This window comes from Ochotona curzoniae, unplaced genomic scaffold (assembly GCF_017591425.1).
Source record: "Ochotona curzoniae isolate NIBS_2020 unplaced genomic scaffold, NIBS_Ocur_1.0 contig_908, whole genome shotgun sequence".
NCBI lineage: Eukaryota > Metazoa > Chordata > Mammalia > Lagomorpha > Ochotonidae > Ochotona > Ochotona curzoniae.
This window is the reverse complement of record NW_024466607.1, coordinates 17314038-17340523: the sequence shown is the minus strand read 5'-3', so window position 1 is coordinate 17340523 and position 26486 is coordinate 17314038. Positions and strand designations below refer to the sequence as shown.

At 55.5% G+C, this 26486-nt stretch overlaps 1 protein-coding gene across 1 annotated transcript in view; it reads right to left on the bottom strand.

Annotated features, from left to right (window-relative positions):
• DNAH1 (dynein axonemal heavy chain 1) overlaps nt 1-26486 on the bottom strand; it is a 56446-nt gene that overhangs the window by 16457 nt on the left and 13503 nt on the right. The window contains exons 11-47 of the mRNA XM_040994591.1: nt 26178-26328; nt 25215-25408; nt 24883-25108; nt 24194-24313; nt 23754-23836; nt 22685-22826; nt 22097-22252; nt 21627-21825; nt 21284-21537; nt 19928-20140; nt 18582-18746; nt 18071-18192; nt 17798-17903; nt 17085-17264; nt 16433-16573; nt 15801-15964; nt 15604-15717; nt 14751-14939; nt 14354-14459; nt 13530-13643; nt 12961-13110; nt 10335-10421; nt 10031-10217; nt 8426-8517; nt 8143-8297; nt 7054-7231; nt 6076-6270; nt 5846-5965; nt 5344-5502; nt 5143-5250; nt 4152-4292; nt 3887-4047; nt 3385-3542; nt 2934-3107; nt 1849-1887; nt 1235-1413; nt 264-494 (exon numbers count right to left, since the gene is read on the bottom strand). Coding sequence (XP_040850525.1) covers nt 264-494; nt 1235-1413; nt 1849-1887; nt 2934-3107; nt 3385-3542; nt 3887-4047; nt 4152-4292; nt 5143-5250; nt 5344-5502; nt 5846-5965; nt 6076-6270; nt 7054-7231; nt 8143-8297; nt 8426-8517; nt 10031-10217; nt 10335-10421; nt 12961-13110; nt 13530-13643; nt 14354-14459; nt 14751-14939; nt 15604-15717; nt 15801-15964; nt 16433-16573; nt 17085-17264; nt 17798-17903; nt 18071-18192; nt 18582-18746; nt 19928-20140; nt 21284-21537; nt 21627-21825; nt 22097-22252; nt 22685-22826; nt 23754-23836; nt 24194-24313; nt 24883-25108; nt 25215-25408; nt 26178-26328 — 5653 coding nt within the window. The remainder of the gene's footprint in view (nt 1-263; nt 495-1234; nt 1414-1848; nt 1888-2933; nt 3108-3384; nt 3543-3886; nt 4048-4151; nt 4293-5142; nt 5251-5343; nt 5503-5845; nt 5966-6075; nt 6271-7053; nt 7232-8142; nt 8298-8425; nt 8518-10030; nt 10218-10334; nt 10422-12960; nt 13111-13529; nt 13644-14353; nt 14460-14750; nt 14940-15603; nt 15718-15800; nt 15965-16432; nt 16574-17084; nt 17265-17797; nt 17904-18070; nt 18193-18581; nt 18747-19927; nt 20141-21283; nt 21538-21626; nt 21826-22096; nt 22253-22684; nt 22827-23753; nt 23837-24193; nt 24314-24882; nt 25109-25214; nt 25409-26177; nt 26329-26486) is intronic.

Sequence of the window (26486 nt, the reverse complement as noted above, 5' to 3'; positions counted from 1 at the left end):
CTGTAGGTGTACCAGGCTGCCTTTCAAGCAGGCATGCTCTGTCCAAGTTTGCAGAGCATGTCTCAGCTGGACCACAGGCTGGCTTGCTCTCATAGCCCGACGAGCAGCGCCCATTTGATGGTGGGAGGAAAAGTGAGGGAGGGAAGTGGCCAGGGCTCACCTCCTGTCCCTGAGCTGAGCTGGCCTTTCTTCTGACCCAGTGTTCTAACCTTGTGGTCTAGAAGTTGAGGGCTGGCTATGGTGGTGGGGAAAGAGGCCCTTACCTTGGATTCACTGGTGATGAGCTCGTAGCTCTTGACATCAGAGCCAGGAGACATGAAGTCACCGTAGAGGATGGGTTGGAAGGGGCAGACCTTCTGGAAGGCCACCTCCCACTGTGCCATGTGGGTCTGCAGGAGCTGGTCAAACCAGGTGCAGTCGTCCTCGTTCACAAGTCGGTCACGGAACACGCGGCAGTTCTCATGGTACCACAGCCGCAGCAGTTGCACCTTGTCCTGTGGGGGTTACCCAGTGGGCACTGATACTGAGCCTTCAACTGCCCTTCCAAGTGCCCTGAATGTGCTGGGGTAGGTGGGAGGCTGGCTCCCGGGTCCTTGAACTGGGCAAGGGCTACTAGCAGTGTTGCTGCAGGATGGGGCCACTGACTGCCTGGACCTCTGCAGGCCTGGCTGGCCAAATGCCCACTGGGAACCATATTACCTGCTGTGAGTGCCTCAGTGGTCATCACTCCCCCTTGGCATCCCTCCTGAGCCTGGGCAGGAGAACTGACATCCACATCTTGCCACTCCCCAAGCCCCACACCAGCCTCTGTGGCATGCTCAGCCTATAGAAGCTCTGAGGCTCTTCTCTCCACCTCTTGGCTACAAGCATGGTAAGCCCAAGGCCATCCCTGCTCTCCCCAGCCCCAGGCTAAATGCACACTGCCTGCTTAGTCCCATCCAAACTGTTGGTCTCCCCACCCGTGACTCCCCAAGACAAAACTGCTGTTCTGTGCTGGCCCCTCCCAACTCCAAGTGCTCCTGACACCCCTGGTAGGAACCCTCCCAAAGTCTTGTTATCCCCCCACTGCCTTGCCTTGGCTTCCCTTTCTGTGGGACCACCAGAGTCCCAGGTGTGGGTTGACTCCAAAGGTCAGCTCAGGGCATGAGGCCTGGGTCCTTGGTGGGGGGGCAGGATTAAGGCTGCAGAAGCTTGGTCAGGGAGGTAGAGGGAGAGAGGCCTGCCAGCTCCTCACCTCCACCTTGGCTGGATTGGCCATGAGCATGCCCTGGAACACCTTGGAGAGGTCCCTCAGGTTGAAGGTGTAGTGGGACTTGGCTGGCGTGGGCAGCAGCTGGGAAGTAATGGTGGCATATACCATGACGGTGGCTTCCACCAGGGGCTCCATGAAGGGGGTGAGGTGAGGGGCCCCAGCTGTGGGGACAGGAGAAAGGCCGGGGTCACACATGGGATGAGCTCCCCAGCAGCTTGTACATACCATAACCTCCTTGCCCATGGTCATGTCAGGCTTTCTCAGGAAGCTTGCAGGCTTGGATTGCGCATACCCTTAAGCCTGTCCCACACCTCACGTCCCCATGTCCCATGTCCCTACGCTGGAGCAGGGTGTTACCTGCTCTGTATGCAGCACCCACATGGTAGAGGCCCTGGGATATCCCCAGGATCCTGGCACTAATGGGGCTGGCCCCACAGGGCTGTTTCTCAGACTTGAACATACAAGCTCCAAGCACAGTTCATTGTTCCCAGCCTCAACACACCCAGGATCCCAGGACTAGCTCTGGACCCAACACTGGCTTCCCACACAGGCTTGCCAAGTGCCACTCAGGTCCCCTGCCTGGGGCTGGTACTCACGCACAGGCTCCCAGTAACTTTTTTCTCCCAAGAGTCCATCTAGAGGAGCGAGGGAAAAGTATGGGGTTCAGAGGGAGGAAAGCTTCCTGCTGCCCAGTCTGGCCAGTTGTGCCCAGCTGGGAAGTCTCACAGCAGCCACTGGCTGCCTGCCCACTCCTCGTAAGAACAGGATATTTTCTACCCACCCTGGACATGTAGATACTGACTCCCATTACTTGTGTCAGGTGCAATACCATGTGGAGGTCAAAGGTCAAGCAAGTTTGGGGGTAGAGGCTAGGAGGTGGGGAGAACAGGCATGCTGGGCAGGCTTTATCCCAAGCTCTAGAATGACCAAGTCAGTTCTCGCCATTCTGGTTCAGGGGCTTCTCCCGAAAGAGAAGGGGATCTCTCTACCAAAGTTCTAGGTGAGTGCTAACACCTACAAAACATTTATGGCAAGCAGAATCAAAAGATAAGCTTTTTGGGGGGCAAATATTTTTGGAAATCCATGCACAGTATTTTCATAATATGTATCTTCCATGAACTTAATCTTAAAAAAACCAAAAAAGCAAAGACAGAGCCAGGCCTGGACCAAGCCAGAGCTGGGAGCCAGGAACCTAATCCAGGTCTTCCATGTGTATATGGCAGGCACCAGGCTACATGAGCCAGCACCTGTTGCCTCCAGGGTCTGTGTTAGCAGGAAGTTATAGAGAGGAGGGGAGCCAAAAGCAGGAACTGACCCTGAGAACCTTCGAACAGGACATAGGTAAGCTAACTGCCAGGCCAAATGTTTGTCTCCTTCCCGAATTTTCTGTGACCCCTTTGTCTGTAGGCAGCCGTGTGGATCAATGGGTAGGGCATGTCGCATATCTGGCAATCATCACACACAGTTTCACATAATCCTTGGGAGCTGCAGTAATGGGCCACCTCGCTTGGCCTCCATTTTACAGATAGGGAAACAGGCTCAGAGAGATTCAAGAGTTTGCCCAAAGCAATCTGGCTAGGGAAGGGTGGAGGCGGGGTTTTCTGTGGTCGCCCCTCTAAGCCTAGGACAGCTCACCCAGCCTGGGTTTCTGACTTTGGCCATGGCCCCACTTAATACTCACTCATCCAACTGCCCAGAATGGTGGAGAAGATGAGCTTCTTGCTGACCTCATCCATCTCAGCGAAAGACAGGTAGTTGAAGTGACGCATCAGCCGCGGGGTGATCGCATTCCTGCCGCCCCCTGGGGGCCCCATGGCACAAACAAAGTTGATGTCTACCAGGTTCTTGAAGGTTCCTAGAGGGACAGTAGGAAGTCAGCAAGAACCCTGCCTCAGGCTCCATTATGATAATCACAGGTCCCTTCCTGCATAAAATTAAAAATCTTTAATTCACTAACATGGCTGGTATAAAGACAAATACTCATGCATGCATGTCACATGGGCAAGTTTCCATTAGCGCAACAGTTCACTGTGCCCTGTTCCCTCGCCCCATTTTGAGAACCATTAAAGCAAGGTTAGCCTCACAGCCCCACAGCCTGCCACCTGCTGCATCCCTGCATGCCCAGCACGCACCAATCATCTTGCGGTCGTACCAGCCACCATGGTCCATCCACTGGCGCAGCAGCTCGATTGGCGGCTGTGCACCATACGTCTCCAGGGCCGGCATGTTCAGGTCATCAATGAAGAAGATGAAGTTGCGCCCTAGGGGTGGCCCAAATACACGCTTCCGCCTGTAGGAAAGGGCTGTGTGAGTCTGGCCACATGTGGGCGCCAGATCCTCTGAGAAGTAGAGGCCATGGCTAGAATCTCGCAGCCAGCCCTGTCTTGCTCTAAATGTCCTGGCACAGCACAGACCAGCTGGCTGGAGTCTGAGCTCCCGTAAGGCCCATCCAGGGTGGGCAGCTACTGCAAACTCCCCAGCAGCTAGAAGGAGACAGGGAGGCCTAGAACACCCCATGGGCACTGCCAACCCTCCCTGTTCAGAGGTGGGGGGGTGGACAATGCAATGAGCCAGCAGCTCGCTGAGCCAGGCTAGGGCACACCGAGGCCATGGAAACAATGAGGGATGCTTTGCCTTTTGTCCAGCTTGCTGTCTACGAAGTCCTGGGTCTGGTTGGCTGAGGTCCGGGCAGAAAAGGTAAAGAAGTGGCTGACGTATTCCAATGGCAGGTTCTTGAGGAGCTTGTCGGCGATGGTGAGGGTCTTCCCGGTCCCCGTGGGCCCAATACATAGCACCTGGGAGGGTGGGACACACACACACACACACACAGAAGGAGCTGCCATCTGGCCATGCGAGAGGGCAGCTGCACTCTGGAGGTAGGGCAGGACAGAGCACTCACAGGCTTGTGGTTGGTGAGCAGCATGCCCAGCAGGTGGGACATCCGGACGGTGTCCATGGTGGGCACGATGATGTTGCAGTAGTTGGTGTCTGGCACCATGGTGAAGGGGGCTGAAGAATCCATCCATTTTACCCAGGCAATCTGCAACCATAGTTGGCTCAGGAGCTTTTCCTGCACCCCTCTTTCGCAGCAGTGGCCCTGCTGCCCAGGGCAGAGGCAATGGGAATAAGGAGCTGCATTACTGGGTCTTGGCAGGAGGTTACGGGTGAGACAAGCCAGAATCCTGGGCCCTGAGCTCTGTGCTGGGTGTGGATACCTCAGCTCAAGTCACCAACAGTGGGGTTCGCACTGAAGGCAACTGGCCAGGTAGGAGCTACTCTGTGTGTGGGTCTCCTGAGGACCAGTGCCTGACAGTCCTACATCTCCATGTCCAGACACTCTGGGAATGAGATAACCTTGAGTGCAAAGGTGTTTGCTGTTAAACCTCCTCCAGAAAGGCAAGGACCAAAACCACAGGTACAGCACAGCTGGAGGCACAGGTGGAGGCCGTCCCCACCATCCCACCCCTCACTGACAGCCCTAGCCCAACCCTAAATATCTCCCTTGAAAGGTAGCTCATAATAGCTAAACCAGGATGTTCCACTGAGGCCAATTCTGACCGTGGGGATTCAAAGGCACACTGTAACTTCCCAAACAGTGGCCCTTCTCTGCCCTCCTCTTCCTGGGCTGGGATCTTGACCCTGGAACAAGGTGGGTACTCTGAAGTCTCCCAGCCCTCCACCAGGTTCAAGTTCAGCTGTGCCATTGACTACAGCTAGATGTGTGTTACTGTTCTGAATGACGGGCACTATAGTAACCACTCACGGGGCTGTGGGGATCCCTGAGAAAACACAACAACCCCCCAATCTGGGACCTGGCAGCCAGGAGAATGGCTGGCACCCAGCAGGGCGCTCCCTGGCCATGGCCTATCCCCCAGAGCCCCAGGTGCCACCTGCTTGTTCTCGTCCTCTTCATCATCATCGTCGTTGGTGTTACTTATGCCCGCGTCCTCCAGCCGGTAATCAAACACCAGTCCCTCCTCTGGGAATTGCAGAGTCAGCTGCCAGGGAGTGAAGAGGAAGGAAAACAGGACTGTGAGGAACCCGGGAGGTCTGCATGAGGGGCCTGGACCACAAGCAGGCTATCCTCTCACCTTCTCCACTGCCATCTTGGTCCTCAGCCACTGGTTGAAGGCGACGCGGCCAAGGCTGTCCCCAGTGGCACCCACGCTCCAAATCAGGGAGAAGATGAACCAGGGCTCAACTAGCTCTGAGATGCGACTCAGTTTTTCGGGGGGGATCTTCTTGAGGCCCTGAGAACAGGGGGAAGAGCACCAGGAAGTCATTATGGGGAGGTCTGAGGACAGGGGTTGGGGGGCATTCTTCCAATTTTTCTCTGTAAGGCACACTGTCTGTCTTGTCATCTTCACAGTCTCTGGCACCGTCCTTCCTGAATACCAGACTAACCTCCGCAAAACCCCCACACACCCCCCACCCCCGCCCTGGTTCCAGCCAGGCTTGCAAGACCTAGGAGCTGCACCACACTAAACCAGTCTGTAGGAGGCTGGACTTGGGACACAGTGCCCTCAGGTGGCGTGGCTGGGAAGTGCAGGGGCAGGAGGGCCTGTCCTATGGGGTGGGGGGCAAGCTGTATACCTCTTTGGGCAGAAAGGGCTTAAAGAAGCAGTCCAGCAGCTTGAGGAAGCTCATGATCAGGTTGCTATTGGTCGAGGTGATCACCTCCCTTACTGAAGACCGTACAAAGTTGATGGACTCCTGTGGCAGTGAGAACCGGGCTCTTGTGGCTGGGACCCTCTCTCGGCCCAGGGACTGGTTGCCCACCCTGGGCCTGGTGAACACGAGCACAACTATGGTTTTGCCCCTACCTCCAGGAAGTTAATGGAGAGGCTCCGGAAGTGCTCCTCGTAGGGCTTTAGCAAGGTGGGGAGCTTCTTCAGCCAGCACTCGACGAAGGGCATGAGTCCCAGGATGCTGGGCTCCAGGTACACCATGCCACAGCGGGACACTGTGGCCGGGGAGGCCACGGCCAGATCCTGTACCTCGAACATCATGGTCATCGCCTGCAGCCAGGACACACCCCATAAGAGGGCTGGTGGCCAGTTCCCTGGGACTGGAGAAAAGCTGCGAGACCACAGAGAGGGGCTACTCTCCCTTTGAGTGGGAATTGTGGATAGGCTGTGGCGGGGGAGTTGTCTAGAAACCCCCAGGTCTTTACCTAATAAGGTTTCCCACCCTGAAGTCACTGAATCAGACGGGGACCGCGGGCTGTTTTCCAGCCCTCACCATGGACATATACACAGAAACCGCTGAGTCAGCTCAGTGTGGTCCAGACACTGCTAGCCACCCCCATGTCCAGGCCATAATCCCATCTTGAAAAATGCACCCCCCACACACACCCACCCACTCACCAGGCAGTTCCCTGTGCTACCTGTGCCTCAGACCCTAGGCATGCTGCTGGGATTGACTGGACACCTGCCCCGAGTGAGGCCAACATGGCCTTAAATGGGCCTGCGGAGGCACAAGGGGCAGTATCTGGGACCCAGGGCCCCTGGGTTTTGGAAATATCACAGGATGTGGTGGGTCTGCAGGGATGGCGAATGCCCTGTGCAGTTCCACAGGTTAGAATGATGAAGCCCAGGAACTAGAACGGAGGAGAGGTACGGGAGCCAAGCCAGAGCTCCTGCTGGTTTTCTGGCTGGCCCCTGTGTAGGTCTTGGCAATGACTGGAGTGGCTGCTTTGGCCCTGGGAGTGGGGCAACAGGGGAGAGTGTGGCCAGCAGGGCCCCAGCCAGGTGAAGCCAGCCATAAAGGGTGGAGGGCCATAAAGGGTGGGGGCAGCACACCTCTGTAAGTTTGATGATCTCCCCAGAGCTGAGGCACAGCTTCTTGTTGTCATCCAGCACCGTGTTCATATTCTCGATCCAGATGGCGTCCACTGGCCCGTCAAACATGTACCATTTTTTGTTGGTATCTGAGGCAATAGCCCCTGCCCGGATGAGGGAAGGGAAGATGCCGTCGGTCCTGCAACAGGCAGGCAGGAGGGAGGAGAGCTTTGGAGCCCCGAGCTGGTCCTGCATGATCTCCTGCTCTTTCCTGCCATACCTTCATTCATTGGAAAAGTGTAACAGGAAAAGTGTAGCAGAGGCAGTGGGGGAGGGACCTTTGGTGTCACAAGAGGAAGAGGAACTAGGATACTCTGATGGGTGATGGAAGATGGAATAGGATAGAGAAGGGTGACCAACAGAGGAGAGTAAGAGAGCCCAGGACCTGCTAAGAACTCCATAGGTTGGGCGGGGGAGTCACAGAGATTCTCTTCTTGGGTAACTCTGAGGCTCCTGACCCTTTCTCCAGGTCCCTCTATGCACTTCCCTGTAGGATGCAAGACCGTTCGCCCCCAACCCAAATACCTCATCACCCTTGATAGCCCATTAGGAACCTCACCCTTCACCACCTCCCACCTGGCCACCTCTGATCACCTGGCTTTGGGGTAATTCCTCTCCCTAAGTCTATCTCCCAATGGTCCTTGGACCCTAGGGCCAAGCAGACATCCAAGCAAGAGACTGGAAGGCCTTCTCTAGGGAGACCTAGCAGCCCCAGACAAGAGTCTCTTGTGTGGCCCCCCTTCCCAGTTCCACACACTTTGCCTGGGAGCACAGACCCTGGGAGGGACCAACAACTGACCAACTAACCTCTGCTCTCTGCCAGGTGCAGCTCCCAGCACTTCCCATGTAGTAAACTCATCCCTGCCTTACCTAAGACACTACTGTGCTCACCTTGCAGACAGGGGAACCCATGTTGGGGTTTGGTGAGGAGGAGGAAACAGAAGAGTGAGCAGAACCCCAGAGTCACAGCAGGCTAGAAGAGGAAGAAGGGACCCATGGCCCACGGCCTGCAGAAACCCAGGAGTAGGGAGGGTGCCTGGGGTTGCTCACCACTCATGGGTGAGCAGGTCGAACTCCCCATACAGCTGGCCCATGGTGATGGCCTTGGGGTTGAGCACATAGTAGTTGACAGCCTCATACACACCACCACTGATGGACGGTTGGCCTTTGAGAGCCGTCATGGCAGCTGCCAGGACTCTGTAACACTGGGGAGGAACAGGCCACAGTATGCTGGGGGGGGGGCACAGATGGTAGAAAGGGGCTACACATGGAGGCCCCGGTGAAGCCGCTCTAGCCCTTGGACCCTGGGCTGCCCTCGCCTGGCTCCACTTACATTACTCTTGCCAGAGCCTGTGGGCCCAACGAGCATAAGGCCATGCCGCACCACTGTGGTCTCATAGAGCTGGATGCACTTGGTCATGAAGCCTGAGGGAACATGGCAGAGAGCTCAGTTGGGGAGGGAAGGGTCAGCCCATGGGTAGGGTTCCAGCTCCCTCATCAGCTTGTGTGACCTCTTGAGCCTTAAGCCCCTCACCTGTGAACTGAGGACTACAGGGGCACCTATCTCACAAGTAGGGACAAGTAGAGCGCTGGACACAGAGAACAAATTTTCCATTGTTCTCCAGTTCCCCAGCACTCACTGGCAGGTGGTCATTACCAGCACTTTGGTTAATGCTAACCCCAAAGCTCCTGGCCAGCCTGGCTTGAGGACACCAGCTAGCCCTAGGAAGTGCAGACCCTAGCATTAGCTGGGAGCTACAGGGTTAGCTGCAGGCCATGGGCCACCGAGATGGGAACTGAATGTGTAACCCTGGCATGAGGTGAGCTGTGGGACTTGCTCTGGCATTGTGGGCCCAAGGGGCTCTGCCAAAGAGATAAGACCTGATTACCCATGGAAAGCCATGCTGGTCTGAGGCTGAGAGGGAGTCAGGGTGGTAGGGCGGAGGGGTGGGCGGCGGAGGGGTGGGCGGCGGAGGGGGGTGCTCTGAGGCTTTACTCAACAGAGTCACCTAGGCCCTAGGGCCTGAGGCACAAAATGCAGCCTGAGAAGGAAGCATCAGAGCCAAATGGGAACTAAAAAATGCTAAAGGGAAGGGTAGGAGGGGCACCCCTGAAAGAAAGACAGATTATAACCACATCCAAAGCTCAGGTCCCAGAGGAGGGCCCCAAGCAGACCTTGGCTGGTTATGACCTTGGAAAGAGCATCCCCCATTCTTCAAAGAATGGCAGGACAAGAATACAAGTGGCATGTCACTGCAGTGGCTGGGTGAAATGCTCACCCTGCACCCAGGAAAGGGTGCTCAGGGTCAGAAAGAGTCTGAGCACAGTGCCCCCCAGAGCTCTTGGTCACACTGTGGCCTTTGTAACAACTCAGTTCAGGAAGGTTCCAGATACTACTTAGTGCAGTAATGCTAGGGCTGTCCCACTAGCAGGACAGAGCTTTAACAGTAGCTGCAGGGGCTGGTGGCCACGGTGACGTGGGATGGGGGACATGAAATTTGACACTCAAGCAGGTGAGGCTGGGACAGGGGAGTTTCCTGTCAGCAAGGAGATAGTGCCTATAGAAGCAAGGCCCAGGAAGGGACTGAGGTCTGGGACCACCATTCACATGGGGAGGGGGTTCTAAATGGCTAGGTTGCAGGGAGTAGACAGTACTTTTATCCCCATCACCTGGCAGAGTCTAGAGAAGGACACCACTCTGCCCCGTGGGCTGCTAGGTGCGGAGCCCCAGCCTACAGCACACCTGGCTATGAAGGAGAGGCCCTGAGGTTGTACTGCCTTGTTTCCTCCACTCCCTCTGCCCAGACTCCAGGCCTGCGGCTCACCCAGCCAGGTGGGAGTAGCCCTGAGGCCAGACCACCCTGCCCTTGCCCCTTCCCACGCCCCTCTGACCCCACCCCTGCCCCTTCTTCCTGTACTCGGCAGGATCACGGCTCACCCTCCACGTCCTTGAGGTTGCTCTTCTCACAGGCCTTGCGGATGGCCGTGTCTAGGATGCCATAGTTGGTCTCCTCCTCCTTGATGGTGGGGAACAGGTCAGACACGATCCCAGAGAAGAGCTTTAGGTCCTCCTGCAGGAACTTAGGCACGTTCACGTCGCGGATGGCTCGCAGACAGATCAGCTCCTGCAGTAGGCACCCACTGAGCCGTCAGGGAAGCAGTGGGCCAGCCACCAGTCACCCTGCCCTCAGACAGCTCCAGAATCCTCCTGCAGCCTCACTACCCTGGGTGGGAGAACACACCTCATTCATGGTGGGGTTTTCCCGCTTGAGGTTTCCAGCAGCTGAGATCACAGTCTTCACAGCTCTCATCCCGAAGTCATAGTGATCCTGTCTCAGGGCAGTGAGGAGGAGGAGGTGTGGCTGGGCACACCTGGCACCTGGTCACACCTCATTGCCAGCTTGCCGCTGGAGTGTCATTTCTACCACAGGGTCTCCCTCTGACCCTGTACATCCCCACTGGGGTTGTGGGTCACCCCCGGCACCCCTCTGCCACTATCTGCTTCACCACCCCAACCCTTTGCCTGGGTTGTCTGCTCTCTACCCCGTCTGCTCTATTTTGGTGCTGACTATATCCCCACAGTCCCAGCACAGTGCCAAGGGTATGAAGGACTCAGTATTGGAGTTGAAAAAGTGAGACGAGGGCCCCGCGTGATAGCATAGTGTTTAAAGTCCTCACCTTGAACACGCCAGGATCCCATATGGGTACTGGTTCTAATCCTGGCAACCCTGCTTCCCATCCAGCTCTCTGCTTGTGGCCTGGGAAAGCAGCTGAGGATGGCCCAAAGCCTTGGGACCCTGCACTTGTGTGGGAGACCCAGAAGAGCTCCTGGCTCCTGGCTTCGGATTGGCTCAGCTCCAGTCATTGCAGCCACTTGGGGAGTGAATCATCAGACAGAAGATCTTCCTCCCTGTCTCTCCTCATCTCTGTATATCTGCCTTTCCAATAAAAATAAATATATTTTTTTTAAGTGAGAAGAGCCATCCATCTGTGCAACCAGTAGGTGAGCTTACATGGTCTCTGGACTTACTCTGACACCCCTCACTTCCACCTTCAGGCCACATCTCATTGGCTTGGCCCACTGGTCTGATTCTATTAAATGAGGACATTTTGAAAAATTTGTGGAAAAAAAAACCAGAATTAAAACAAAATTAAAAGTATGAGCATTTGGAGGTAATATTTCTTCTCTTGGAAAATGTGTATTGCATACTTTAAATTTTTAATTATTTATTTGAGAAGCAAAGGTAGATCTCTTATCTATTGCTTCACTCCCCAAATGGCCACAACACTCAAGGATGGGCCAGGCCACACCAGGAATGAAGAACTCAATCTGGGTCACCCACTTGGCTGAACAAGCACCCAAGTATTTGAGACATCGCCACTGCCTCCCAGGACGTACGTTAGCAGGAAGCTGGATTAGAAGCAAATCTGTAACTCACAGCCAGGCACTGATAAGGGGATGAGGACATCTTAAATAGTGCTAATTTCTATGCCAAGTGTGTGTCTCAATTCAAACTTCTAAACTATCTCCATAAACTTTCTGAAGAACCCTTATACAGTGGATGTGCTGGGAACTCCTAACTCCCATTGTTCTGCTCCATGTTTGCTCCATGTTAGCCGACAGAGGCTGCTTCTAGACCAAGCTAACAGACCAGCACCCAGGCAGACACCTTGGACTTGAAAATACAAGAAAAGATCAGGGTCACTGTGTTTTGGAAAAGTTTAGTGTATTTCCAGAACCATGTGGGGTAGTACTGTCATGGGAAGGCCAGGGGGGCTCTTTGCAAAGAAGCTGATGATTAGAAACAAGGCTGTGTGACAGTGATGGCCTCTGGGGTGATCTGTTGCCCACGTTTCCCCCCAATAACAAGTAGCGTCAGCTCCTCTAACCCACAGAGAGTCTGTTGTGCTGTACCTGGCCCAAGACACTGCTGTGTGCCCCAGACCATGGTGCCTGGTGTTCACGATGAGCATGTGGCCCAGGGGAGGCCCACAGTGTGACATTAAGTATTTGTTTTGGACCAAGCAAGGTAGCCTAGTGGCTAAATCCTTGTCTTGCATGCCCTAGGATCCTATATGGATGCTGGTTTATGTGCCAACTGTTCTACTTCCCATCAAGCTCCCTGCTTGTGGCCTGGGAAAGCAATAAAGGATGGGCCAATGCCTTGGGACCTTGCACCCGCATGGGAGACCTGGAGAAGGTTTCTGGCTCCTAGCTTTGGACTGGTTCAGCTCTGGCCACTGCAGCCACTTGGGAAGTGAACCAGCAGACAGAAGATCTTTCTCACTGTGTCTCCTTTTCTCTGTATATATGACTTTCCAATAAAAAGAAATCTTTTTTAAAAAAGTCCCATTGGAACATTTAAGTGCACTGGAATATTAAGAGAGACTAAGTTGGTGGCATGTGAGTCCAGAGGGGGCCCTGCTGCTGCAGAGGAGGAGCCTGCCTGAGGATGGAGCCAGAGAGTTCATCTTCCTGTACCACTTCCCAGGCCTAGGCTGTTCCATGTGGAGTTCAAGGCCCTGAACAGTGGAAGGCTCAGGGACCCCACGTGCTCCATGTGCACCTGCTGCCTTGCTTTGTACCACTCCCATGCCCCTAATAACCTGCTCTCCTTGCTTGTGAACCAGGTTGTTTCACCAAACTCATAGCTATGTGGGGCCTTTGTGTCCTCAGCTAAGCAAGGGGGATGTCATTTCCAACTCAAAGGGCTGCTGGGAGAAGCCCATGAGATATTTCTTCTCAAGTAGCCAGCACAGAGCCTGGTCCTTGGCAGGTGCTCCATGTGAGCTGCTGGAGGCTGGGAGAGGCGGGAGGAGGTGGGCACAGGGGTGGCTCTCATGCTTTGGTCAAGGGCAGGGCCTCACCTGCGAGCTGAGCTGCTCAGAAGACAGCTTGAAGGTGGTTGTGATCTTCTTAGCCAGTACGCTGGCCTCGTTGAAACCGAAGGAGTAGAGGGAGATCTCGGCGATCATGGCGTAATCAGGAACCATCATGGCCACGGGCCGGAAGAGGGCCTGGGGCACAGGGAGTATGTGTGGCCATCAGGCAGGCAGGCCTCACCCCTCCTTGAGTCCCTTCCAGGAAGCCTGCCTCCCCCACACCTCTGCCCCATGGCTGAGGGTCACACCACACTGGCTGAGGAGCTCAACTTCACAGACACAGAATCTTTGTGTTTATCTGAACCAGCCCTCAGGAGACTCCTGCTGACTCTGTCTTCCCTTTTCTCTAGTAGCTCCCATCAGAAGTCCCCTCACATGTGCCCAGACAGCCCTGCTCTCTCCTATGTCCTAAGGTCCAGCCTTAGGCCTCCTCTCCATGGCAGGTGGGCTGCCATAGTAAATCACACTTTCCATATGTCCTGCACAAGCACCTTGGTATTAGAAGCCTAGACCAGGGCTCCATGACCCCCTGGACCACCAGGGCCAGCACTTGCCTTCAGGTTGTCAGGCAGCTCAGTACGGCCAGCGTAGCCTGGGTTCATGGTAATAAACACTGCACAGGAGGGCACGAGTGGGATCTCAACACCTTCAAACATGAAGCGTTCTACCTGTGGAGCAGGACACAACTTACCTGGGGTGAGGACGGAGTGGCTCCCACCCCTGGTCCTTTTTCCTCCTCCAGAAGGACCCCTTTGTCCCCTCCTGATGCACCCAATTGGTCTTGACAGCTACTCTCAGGGTCTGACCTAATGGCCCCTGTGACCACCTGGCCACCCACAACTTCTTGGATGCACTCCAACACCTTAGAAGTCCCCACATATCCACTCCCTACTCCCTCCAGCCCTAGCTGCTGGCACTGCATCTCCCCCGTCTCAGACAAGTTCAGCCCTGACTCGGGGCCTGGGAATTGACTTGGAGCTGGGGGCATGGTCAGGTGTTAACTTTTAATTTCTCAGCTCTCATCCTCAGGACAAGATCCCTGATTAGACAGAATGCCAAGGCCTGGAACTTTCCAGAGGGATCTGGATGTAGGGAAGACCCCTTCATCTGCTGCAGTGTGGACTGGGTGCTTTCTATAGACTGCCCTAAGAATGAAAGACTTCCTGGTTGGCTACAGAAGGCCTTTGTAGGGATGGGGGCAGGAGGAGGAAGTGGTGACCACTGCCATACCCTCTCTGAGAAGAGAAGCCAGACCAAGGGCAGGCCTAAGAATTGGGTTTCTCCCCCACTGCAGCAGGGGGAGGCATACAGTGGCCCAGGGAGCAGTGGTGGACGCACTGTGTGACATGGCCATGCAGGTGGCATCCCTGAGGCTCACCCGCTGCTGTTGTGCCTTCTGGATGGTGGTGATCTGCTGCGCCACCACGGACAGCACCTCGATGTCAATGCGATTGAACTCATCGAAGCAGGCCCAGGCGCCAGCACTGAGTGAGAACACAACGGGTATGTGTACATGTGGGGGAAGTGCGTTCAGAGCTCACCTAGCACCTTCTTCCAGGGTCCCCCTGACCAGAGGAGGAAGCCCCCTGAAGCAATCTCTACTCACAATCCTGTCCCAGCCCCTCCCCTGCACCCTGCCTGCTGGGCTGAGTCTCACAATCCCGTGAACCATGCTGCCCCCTCCACCATCCTGGGTGACTGCTCCTGGCAGTGTACCTGGTGAAACCTCCCACATACAGAAGCCCTATGCCCCTCCCAACTATACCCAGCCTCACCTAGCCAGGCCCTTGAAGAACTTGCCCATGGCCATGAAGTCGAGCTGGTCAGAGCAGTTGAACACAACTGTCTGTATGGCCAAGGCCTTGCCCAGGTCTTTAGTGGTCTCAGTTTTTCCTGTGCCAGCTGGGCCAGCTGGGGCACCCCCAAACTTGAGGTGCAAGGCTCCAGTCAGGGTCAGGTAGCACCTGCAGCAATGTAGACATACACACACACACAAAGGGAAAACCCGTTCCTCTTGGGCCCTGTAAACAGATGGCTTTTGCCTCTCCCATACCAGGGTCTCAGGGTGCCCAGTTCTGACTGCTGGGGGACTGGCCGAGACTGAAGTTCACAGCCACTGCAGCCTGAACTTTCCCTGCCATATCTCACAGCTCTACAGAGCTTTGCTCAGGGAGCCGCAGGCATGGCTGACATGGGGTCAACTTTAACGTTCCTTACTCAAAGCCCTAGTTGAAAATCCATCTGGTGCTGAGACTGAGGACAAAAGATGGACTCACAGCCTGCTTGAAAACGAAACTGTGTGTTATCAGGGACCTCTCTCAAGGTCAAATCCACAGGTACACACTTCTGGGAAGGTGTGACTGGATAAAAACAACACAGTTCACACCCATTTCATGCTGAGTAAGTCCTAAATGCATGCCAGAACCTTCTACACATCACATGTTGGCTCAGGAAATCCTCACTCCAGGGGAAGCGCCAGAAGGTTAAGTCATAGTCCTGAAGTCCCTCCACCTGTGACAGGCATAGCCAACCTTGAAACCCAAGGCCCAAGAGTCCCATCCTGCCTGGCCACAGTCTGGGAAGGAGAAGCTCAGCATTGGGAGGAGCCTGGGGAGGGGGGAGCCTCACCGGTCAGTCAGGGGTGTGATCACCAGCCTCCCGCTGTTGCCCAGGTACTCGTAACCATAGATGAACTCGGCATTCACAGCGCGAATGTATAAGTCATCATTGGTCCAGTAGTACCTGCAAGTACCAGGAGATGGGCTGAGGTCTGTCTTCAAGGATGGGAGGGGGTGGGGCAGGTATGAAGTGTTCCTGGTCCTCACCTGAGCTGGGAGATCCACTCAAAGTCATTCACGCTGACCACGCGCTCCTGGATCAGCTTGCCCACGACATCCTTGGCATGGACCTCAATGACGATTAGTGCTGACAGCACAGCCCGTTGCATGCGGGACAGTTTCCCCCGCACCAGGGCCACCAAATCACTGAGCTGCAGGCACATGGTCACCGACATAGACCAGGAGGTGTCATGGAGTCTGGGATGCCCATGTGAACAGCCCCCTCTGCCCTGGGGATTTGGGATGGCCTGGCCCTGAGTGTGGGGAGGGGAGCAGTGCTGGACGGGAAGAGGTTAGTTGAAATGGAGGTGTCTACACAGTGTCCACTTTTGTGTAGTAGCACATGGTGCCATCCTTGGCTGCACACAGGCCAGGCCGTGGGGCCTGGTGAAGGGCCAGTGCTTGGAGCAAGGACACTGGAGGGACAGCACAGGAGGAATTCATGTATGTGTCCCACCTCCCTCATCACCAGAAGAGGAGCACCTGCTGATCTGGAGCGCTTACTATAGAGACCAGGTTGTCCTCTGTTCTTTGTACCCCACCCTAAACCTCCTCCAGGTTCAATGGAGGGAAAGCTCTTAAGAGGGACTGGACCTTCCAGTGGTCCTGTTGGCTCCTACCTGCTGGGAGAGCTGGGGGAACAGCCGGCTACTAATGTCTCTAGCTTCCAGAGCCTTCTCCACTTCCATGGTCCAGTAGGTCTGGCAGCCAGCAATGGTCACTTGGCCAGGCCAGTTCAGAACCCACTGGGTTCTGGGCATCTGAAAAGACAACACAGGCAAGCTGACCTAGCCTGGATGCTGTCCCTCTTCCTGTCTCAAACATTGCCTCATGCTTTGCCTGTCAAACTCAGCTCCAGTGGCTAATTCCACAATCCCTCCATGGCAGACAAACTGTCAAGCTCTGGTCTCTTAAGACTGGACAGATCAATACTTGCTCAGCAGAAAGGATGGTGAGATCATGGTGGGATCAGAGAACATTGGGATCACACCATTCCGGTGTGCATCCTGGGCCTGCCACATGCAAGTTATAGGCCTTAGGTGGAAAAGCATCATCTCTGCATGAGCTCCAGCCATGGAGCCAAGAGCAGGGATGCAGTGAGCAAGAGCAGATCAGAAGTAACCACAGGACAATGGGGTGGGAGGCCTCCCCACTGAGTGTGGGGAAGAGAAATCTGGGGATCCACCTGAGGCCCTGGAAGAACCCACAAGGCCGGCAGAGCAGCTGTGGCCCAAGGCCAAGGCAGGCCTGGGCAGGGAACGAGTGGCTCACCGTGGGGTAGGCCTGGATGGCCCTCTCGATGATGTCACGTACACTGTGCTTCATGCTGTGCTCCACCTCCCGCAGCCAGTCCTCCACATTGCTGGTAGGGAAGATAGAGGTGGACAGGCGCACCTCCTCACCCTCTGCCGAGTACATATGCGTGATCTCCAGGTCATCCTGGAACAGCAGCTGAGGGTGGTGCAAAAGTGGGTGTTTACCCCAATTGGCCACAAGTCCTACCATCTATGCTGACATCCCCTTCCCCACCCTTAGTTAACAGAGCTCAGCCTCAGGAGTGGGGCATGGCTCCAGCTGAGCATCCATGTACCCGCCTGACCGCCAGGTGGCAGGAGGAGTCTGCCTGATCCTAGCTGTGGCTCAGCCCAGGGGAGGCAGCTGGCTAGAGGAGGCTAAGCCTGCCTCCTCCCTGTCCCCACTCTGCACAAGCCTGAGTGGCATCTTTCACAGCCCAGAGGAAGACCAGAAAGGGTCCCAGGTATCGTGGGTTCCTTGACTTAGCCATCACCTCCGCATACTGGGGAAACAGGGACTCCTGAATGCATCAGGCTCAGAGATCCCAACCCAGAGCTGTCAGGCCTCCTGCAGGCTCTGTGTATCTCTGCAGACTCACTTCCCACCTTATCCTCTACTAAGAGGACCTGGCACCTGAGGATATGTGTTCTCTGTGCCAAGGGACCTGGGGTTCCCAGTCCAGCACCCACCCGGGCAATGTTCTCGAAGCACTTGCGCAAGTGGGGCTGCACGGCCGTGGGGTCCTTCGTCTGGGACAAAATCTCCAACAGCTCATCATCTGACAGGAAGTAGAATCTACCAGGGGAAAGGGGATATAGGCACAAGGTAAGGGTTGGTCAGGCAGTGGGACCCCAGCAGTTTGGGCACCACTCACACCTCAGAGCCGAGGCCTGGACAGAGCCATTGGTCCCCCAACACCCTGGGCACCCATACACAGAGCAGGCATGAGCTGCAGCACCCACCTGGGGAAGGCACTCCGCTTGGTCTCCAGGTACTCGCTGAGACCCTTCTGCACCAGGTCCAGCAGCTTATTGCAGTCCCGTAGGCTGTCCAGGAGCCTCTGGTCAGCACACACGTTGATCACCTGCAACATCCAGGGCAGGGTCAGGGGGAGATGGTGTGTGTTAGCCTGAGCTGACCATGCCAGGCTCAGCAGCCAGGGCCAGAAAACTGTCCCTGCTCCAGGGGTGTGTCTATCACCCTGGTATCCCCATGGGAAAGCATGCTATGATCCAAGCAGGTCATGATTAAACAAAGCAATGGCATTTGCTCAGCTGTGGGGCTCAACAGGCTCTCCATCTCTTGAAAGTCAACATGACAGCAGCTGACCAAGGGACCTGGCTTGTGTCAGGAGCTGTTGTGCTTGTGAGGAGTACCTTCTGAGATGCGGGAGCCCTGATCTCCAGGAGGAGCTCCTATGGCAGAAGTTCCTATGGGTATGAGTGGGGCCCCTCACTACTCTGCAGCACTCACCTCCCGGTTCTCATAGGCATTCCTCATGATCTTCCTCCAGATCCGCTCCATTGTCTGGTAGCGCTTGCTCTCCACAGGCAACTGCCGGGTGATATCCTCAGAGCTGAAGATGGGCTCCAGGTAGAGCCAAGAGCGCTGGCAGCTCAGCCACTCCTCCAGCACCTCCTGGGAGGGGCAGAGTGTGCACTCATAGGTGATTTCTGTCCACCACCACTCCGCCCCTGCCCCCAACAAGCAAGACTCTGCATCCCACTGGTGTGGAGCAGAGCCTGTATCCACAGAGTGGATGCCTGGATGCCTGCCTTCTGGGGGAAAGCCCACTTTCAGTGTGGAACAGTGAGCCTTTCAGAGTGCCCTGTGGGAGGACCACATCCAAACCAGTGAAGTCCCAAGCGACAGAGGAGACGCCTGGTACTCAGAGACCAAGCCAGTCTCCTCTCCTGAGAGGACTTTGGGGTCGAGGTGCCTGGAGCCAGAGATCCCTGGGATAGTGCGGAAATGGGGGACTTCTGCAGGACAAGCCACTTCCCCACCCACCTCTTTTGGCCTGCTATCAGGGTGAACATTCATCCACTCATCTTTTCGCTGTGAGATGTGTGGCATGGCCCTGCCTGCTGGGCTGCTGAGGGCACCAGGAGAAGCAAGAGGACAAGGTGTGGTCCCTGCTTTGTGGGGAAGCCTCTGTCCTCTAGTCTCCAAGGGCCTGGAACATTTGTGATGGGCTCTGTAAAAGGCAACTGCCAAGGGTCTCCTGGGAATACCTTGTGGGCAGGTGGGGAGGATGGGGCAGGGCTGCTTCGTGCTGAGCCTAAGAAAGGGAACATGGGGTGAACTTCAGGTGGAAGAGACGATGATCAAGAAAGGATGGCCCAAGGTCAATGCTGACTAGCTCAGGCTGCTCTAGGTGGCCCAGGGGGTTGCTGGAGCCACCTTCAGGCCTGGCCCTGAAAGTCTAGGATAGGACCATCCGCGTGTTCCCCCTCCCCCCCGCCCCGCCATCCCAAGGTAGCTTCAGTTGAGGTAGGAATGGGAGATGTGAGCAGAATGGGAAAGAGACAAAGAGACCTTGGGACTTCAATATCAAACTTTTGCTGTTCCAAACCCTTCCTTCAGAGGCCATGCTAGCAGCTTTCATGCAACAGGCTAGGGGGCAATCTAACACTTCCTGCTTCCCACCAGTACCTGGCTCTTCCCAAATGAACAGTCTCAGCCCAGGGCTCTCTGCAGAACGGTGGGGCTATCAGACAGCGGGAGCTGGATGACACGGGCAAGTGTGCCCACTTACCTACCCACCCACCCACATGCTGCCTGAGGGACAGGACTCCTGCGGGTGCCAGAGGGCCCACCTGGGTCAGCTTCAGCTTGGTCTCCCAGGAGTTGATACGTTGCTCAAAGGGCTTCTTGTAGGGTGAGAAGGACATGCTCTGGGTCATGACGATGTGGTCGTCGAGCAGCTGTGAGGCCTCATCTGGGCTCTTGAGGATGTAGGTGTCGGTATCCTTGTAGGGCAGCACGTTAAACACAATGCTCGCCCACTCCTTCTCCATCTTGTCCAGGGCCTGGAGTGGGGTGGGAAGTGTAGGGGGACAAATCAAGACCGGGTCCTAGGAAGGAACTGGTGGGAGTGCTATAGGCCTAACACCAGGCAGAGAAGCAGGGGCTCTGCCTGGTCATGACCTCCACACACAGAACCCTGGCAGATATTCTCAGCTTGTCTGGTCCACAGATCCCCCCATCTGAATTCAGGGACAAGCCATTTTTACCTGTACATGCTGGGTGTGCACAACATTCTTGGACACACACCCCAGCTGGAGGCTAAAGGGCCAGAGAAGGGAGTGGGCAGCTAGTCCCAGCTCAAGAACTTACTGGCTGTGTCACCATAGCCAGTGGCTGGATCTCTAAGACTTAACTTGCTTATCTGTTAGATGAGGATGGGAGGGCATTTAGCACAGGAGTGAAGATAATACTTGGTGAAGGAAAGCTGGCATAGTAAGTTAAACTATAGCCTGCAGTGCTGGCATCCCAGTGTGGATGCCAGTTCAAAACCAGGCTATACCACTTCTGACCCAGCTTCCTCCTAACAGCCTTGGAAAAGCAGAAGATGAGACAAGTCCTTGGGCTCCTGCAAAATATATGGGAGACCCAGAGAAAGCTCCTAGCTTCTGCCACCTGGCTTTGGCCTAGCCCAGTGTTGGCCACTGTGACCACTAAGGAATGAACCAATAGATAGAAGATCATTCTGTATCTGTTTCTGTAACTCTGCCTTTCAAATAAATAAATCATATTAGGATGCCCACATAGTGCATCAGAGTGTCTAGTTTAATACAGCTTCTGCTGATATACTCTCGGAGGTACCATGACTTCAGTACATGGGCCCCTACCACTCCCATGGGAGACCAACATTAAGTTTCTGGCTTCTGGCTTCAACCTGGCCCAGGCCTGGGTGTTGCAAGTTTATGGTGAGATAACCAGCCAAAGAAGACTTCTTATTCTTAAAAAAAAAAAAAAAAAAAAAGGAGGGGAATGCTATCAGCTTTTTCCTGAGGGCCTTGAGAGGCATCTAGAGAACCAACAGCACCAGCAGGCACCTTGCCAAGACATCAGAGAATGCACCTTAGCCCGTGAACATGACAGCCCCAGGGGCGGCACCCACTGCTGCACCCTCCCCCCAGAAGGCTGCCATCGCAGGGGCAGCTGCCCACCTGCTCAATGGCATACTCCTTGCCGGCCACCTCGGCCACCTTGCTGATGCTCTCAATGTGGTCTTGTAGGTTCATCTCAAGGCAGCGGGCAAAGGTCAGGTTGGCCTTAGGCCTGACATTGATATTGATCTCGTTTGACAGGATCTCCCAGTGCCGGTTCCTCATGCCGGGGTTGCGTAGCCCCTGGATCAGTGGAATGTATGGTTTGAACTCCTCGATGCGGGCTCGGATGTCCAAGGCGACGTCCTGACAAGCTACCGGACAGGAAAGCGCCAAGATGTGAGAGTAAGCTGGATTGGGCAGGAACTGGGGGCGGGGCCCACAGGCTGGCCTGCCAGCCTACCTGGAATGTCCTTGAACTGCTTCACACACTTGTGCATGGTCTTGAAGGACTCCACAACATTCTTCTCCAGCTGCTCGGCTTCGATGGCTGACAGAGGGTCGTTCATCCAGCTCTCCGACCAGCGCAGCCAGTCGGAGGCTGTGGTCCACAGGTCCAGGTATGGCTGGAACTCCTTCACCATCCTGGAGAGCTTGTCATACTATGGGGGGCGGCCACAGGGTTCTCATCACCGCTCCTACTGGCCCACGCCATCTTCTGCTCTTGCTCCTAGCTGCTACTCCTGCCCCTGCCCTTATGGACCCAGGCCTGGCCTCCCTCCTTCCTTCTGGGCTTGTCCTTGGAGTTCCCTCCACCTCGGGGCCTCTATGCGGCTTGCTCAGCCTATCCCCAGCCCTGTTCCCCGAGGTGGCTGTAGGCAGGAGTTGCCTCCCCAAGCCCTGGAGCTCTCAGAGGTACTCCGGGAGGCCTACATTGGTGATGGGCAGGCCGAAGATGCGCTCACGGTTGTTGTAGAGTGCCGCCAGCTGCTGGCAGTCCTTCAGCTGCTTCTTGACTCTGCGCACCTCATTGGCAATCTCGTGGGCACGCGCAATCTCAACGTGGGTAGAGAAGCCAGCTACCACCAGCTGTGGGCCAAAGAGCAAGGATTTGTGAGCTACCCACACCCAGGGAACCTGAGACACCAGGGCATCAACTCTTCTCTATTCTGTGGGAGCCCTGCCTGTTGGGGTGGCACAATGCCTATCCTGCCCAGGCCAGCTGCTGCCTGGTAGCAATGCGGCCAGGCCAGGGTGGGCCCTGGCCCAGAGAACTGTGTCCACTTCCCATTCCCACAATGGAAGAGTTGGTATCTTTACTCTTCTGGATTTTTCTGGAGTTTACTACACTATTATCTCTCTGGTCTTGTAGTTTGTTCTTCTGGCTGCTGACTCGGTGGTACACCCATTTATCACATGGAAACAGGGTTCCTCCCAGATGCGAGAAACAAGGCCAGGCCCCCAAGCACCAGGTACACTTGCACGTGCTTGTGTGTGCGTACATGGTGGGCAGCACCGCACCTGCAGTCCTTCCAGCTTCTCCTGGAAGTTGTTCTGATCCATGAGCTGGATCTTGCGGAACTTCTCCTCTTCCTCAATGTGCTGTTGCCGCACCATCTCCATCTGCCCAAGGATCTTAGAGGGCCAGTAGCTGGCAGCCCACCTGTCCAGGATGGGGAATGGGAGGAAACAGTACAGCTGCAATTAGGGATGGAGGGTGTGTGTGTGGTTCCAGGACAGGCAGGAGGATGGGGCATGGAGAGAATCCAGACTGCAGCTGGCTAACAATAAAGTCCAAATTGAGCTCCACTGCCACAGCTGGGGAAGCTGACCCTGCCCTGGTCCCTAAGAGCTGCTGCAGCTGTCTTGTGAGATACAGATCTAATGCAGCCACGCAAGTGCGCAAGGGAAATGAAGGGATGAAACCCGAATTCCCTTCGTAAGCTATAAGACTGGAGGGGCTTTACTTCAGATGAGGCAATGCACCAGGCTCCAGCCTGCACCTCTTCTGTGGACCTACTAGGGCCACCAGGGCCACTCCCCTCCTCTCAGACCCATCCCCTCTGCCCAGCTGACATAGGGATGTGTACTGCGGAATTCAGGGCTTCTACCTGCAGCCAACCTAAGGAACGGGTCCCCAGAGAAGAGGATGGTCCCATTAGGCTGGGTCCCTGATGTTCTGAAGGCTACCACCCCCATTCATCTGTGAGGCAGGGCTGAGGCAGGGCTTTTTGGTGGTCTCCACAAGGTTTGGTTGGAAGAGAGCCCTGGAAGCCATTTCCCACAGGGGGCCAAGTGTCCTTCCCCAGAGACCTACCAGGCTGGTTTTGCCTCCTTTCAAGTCTCCCAAGGACCTTACATCCCAACAGGGGAATCTAGGCCTCGGGCAAACAGGCACTTCCTACTGTCTTCTTGGCCACCTGATCCTGCCTGTCCCCAGGTCCTGGGGGAAAACATGGCCTCTTGGACTCCTGGTAATAGCACAGCCTGCACCAGCTGGGACCCTGATAGACCTCTGAAGCTCAGAATTTAGCCTTAGCCCCCTGCCACCCAACCAGCTGTCCACTATGGGAATCCAAGCTCCACTCACTTGTCGTTGAAGTCATCTGTGCTGAGGTTGTAAAGGAACTCATCCATGATCTGGTAGTCATCCATGACCTTCACAATACGCTCCTGCAGGGGGCAGGGACTAATGAGATTGGTATAAGGGCCAGAGATGGGAGGTGATGGCTGGCTTGTAGTGGGGAGGGGCTGTCCTTTTTCAAAGGGAGGTCTGGAGCAGGGGAGGAGTTGTGGAGTTCAAGGCCAGCATTAGGCTCAAAACTCCAAGGTCAATGGCCACTATACCTATGATGTCTGCTCCCTCAACCCCAATCCTTCTGCCCTTTGGCCTCACAAACAGCCTAACTCCAAACCTCCACCACACCCTGAGTTCATGACCCCTGAATTCCACCTGCCATTCCCCAGGCTTCTGATCCCAGGCCCAGAAACTCAATGCCTTGCAGCCCCAGGATTGTGTGCCAGCCTTACCTCCAGCCCCACCAGCTGCTCAGGGATGCCCTTCATCCACTCCCGCAGCTCAGCCAGCTCTTCAATGCTGTTGGGCTTCTCATAGATCTTTCGGCTGATGCCACGGAAGGCCTCACAGATCTGGCAAGGAGAGCAGCAAGCTGGGGGCAGGTGTGCCCTTCTGTGCCTGCCCCAGGACCTCAGCCTCCTTTTCAGACTCAAGAGTCTCCAGAATGTAATACTCACACACACACACATAGGCATGCAACCATACACACACACACACATGCACATAGGCATGCAACCATACACACACACACACACACACACACACACACACACACACACACACACACACCCTGTGTTGCTTTCCAAGTGGTGAGCTCTCAGCAGGCTCTCTGGAGTGCTGAGGCCTCATGTGTGTGTCACTCCCTAGCTGAGCCACCTCTCACTCTGACCCCATGCTCAGAATATCTGAGGCCTGCATCTGCCTGCTCTCAGCTCCATGAAATGATACATGCCAGGGTGCCTTGTGACTGGACCTCCCAGGTCTCCTGAAATCTGGGAAGCAGCAATCTCCCACATGGGAAAGTTCTTCACAGAGAGGTGCGTACCAGTGCAGGTGGCTCCATCAGCCCAAATACCTGTAGACACCTGCTCCCTGTCCCCGTGATGGGGGTTTCCCTGTGGCCCGGCAGGTGGGCACTCACACTGTCCACCTCCTTGTGCAGGTTCTTGGCCAGAATGTCCAGCATGGAAGTGGACAGGGCTTTGAGCTTCTTGGACAGGCTCTTTTTGACATTGCTGATGTTGATATAGAAGGGCCCAATGACGATGCTGCTGGGCAGACAGTTGTCCAGGATGTCTTTCTCCCGCAGGTGGTTGAGCACCACCTCTCGCACCTCCTGGGCCGAAGGGGGCTGGGCCTGGTAGGCCCTGCGGATGGTGCACAGGTGTGAGGAGACAGGTGGTGAGCAGGGCATGCAAGTGGGCAGGTGGGGGACACACACACATGTAGACACACGGCACACCCAGCACGAACTTGAGAAAGGAGGCGATGTCGTTATTGTGCAGGTCCAGGTACTTCCTGTACTCCTTGGCATAGGCCTGCAGAGGGATCATGGCCTTGCGGATGGCATTGGCGATCACAGCCCGCAGTTCCTCTACCAGTGGCTCATGCAGCCCCACAGACTCCAGCAGTGGGTCTCCACTGATGAAGATGTCCTCCATCACCAGCTGCAGGGGAAGCACCAGGGTAGGTGGCAAGAGCAGGGGCTGAAGATGTGGGTAGGGGTTTCTTCCAAGGGACAGAGCAAGCAGCAGCAGGACGTGGCCTAGAGACTGGGTGGGAAGCAATATGGCCAAGCCCAGGGTACAACATGAGGCTGGCTGGGCATCCACAGACCCTACAAAGCTAAAAGATTCCAGGAAGTCTGTCCATGGGCAGCATCTGCCTCTGCCTGGGCCTGACTCAGGCCAGGGCCAGGCATAGGAGCAGCAGCAAGGAATCAGGTCCTTGATTGCTCTGTGTAACCAGCAATGGGCCATGAGTCATGCAGGCTCTTAGGCCTGAGGGCAACATACACTGTACAAAGCAGCAGTGATTTGCAGGACCCTCAATACCTATGGTGTGCCTGTCAGGTGGCTGTTCAGCCTCTTGAGATAAATAAAGAGTCTAGGAGCTGGGGAGAGCTGGCAGAGAGACCTGGTCAGACATACCATGGCTGGAGCAGGCCAGCAAGTGTGGAGATACAAGGACAGCTTTGATATTCAGTACCCACATGATGCTGATCCCAACCCTTGCAATAGTGGGTCAAGTTAATGCTTTAGAGTCAGCTCATGGAGAGAGCCTTATCTGAGTATATATTACCCAGCAGCCACCAGCCAGGAGGTTACACTGGGGTGTCTGGCTGCCCTGGTGTTTGTGGCAGTGCCTTGAGGTTCAGGAGTCATTGATAGCCTGAGCAGCAGGGGCCCTGGGCTCCATACAAGCTGCAGTCAGTACCTTCTCCAGCTGGGGCACAGCATGGGTGGCCAGGATGCCCTTGTCGAAGAGGTTGAGCAGCGATGTCTCAAACTGCTCCAGAGGTGTGCTGTAGTGCACCCCTGAGCTGTCCAGCACCAGGTCCACGATGAACAGGGGATTCTTCCGGGGCCTGAAGGGAAAACAGCTGGCCTGACTGCAGGTAGAGGACTGGAGGAGGCCTGCTAACTCCTCCAGCTTTGGCTTTCAATGACCTCCAGGTGGCCAGAAAGATCTGGGACCAAACAAGTTCCACTGCCCCTCTCACAGGTGCCCCAGGGAAAAAGACTC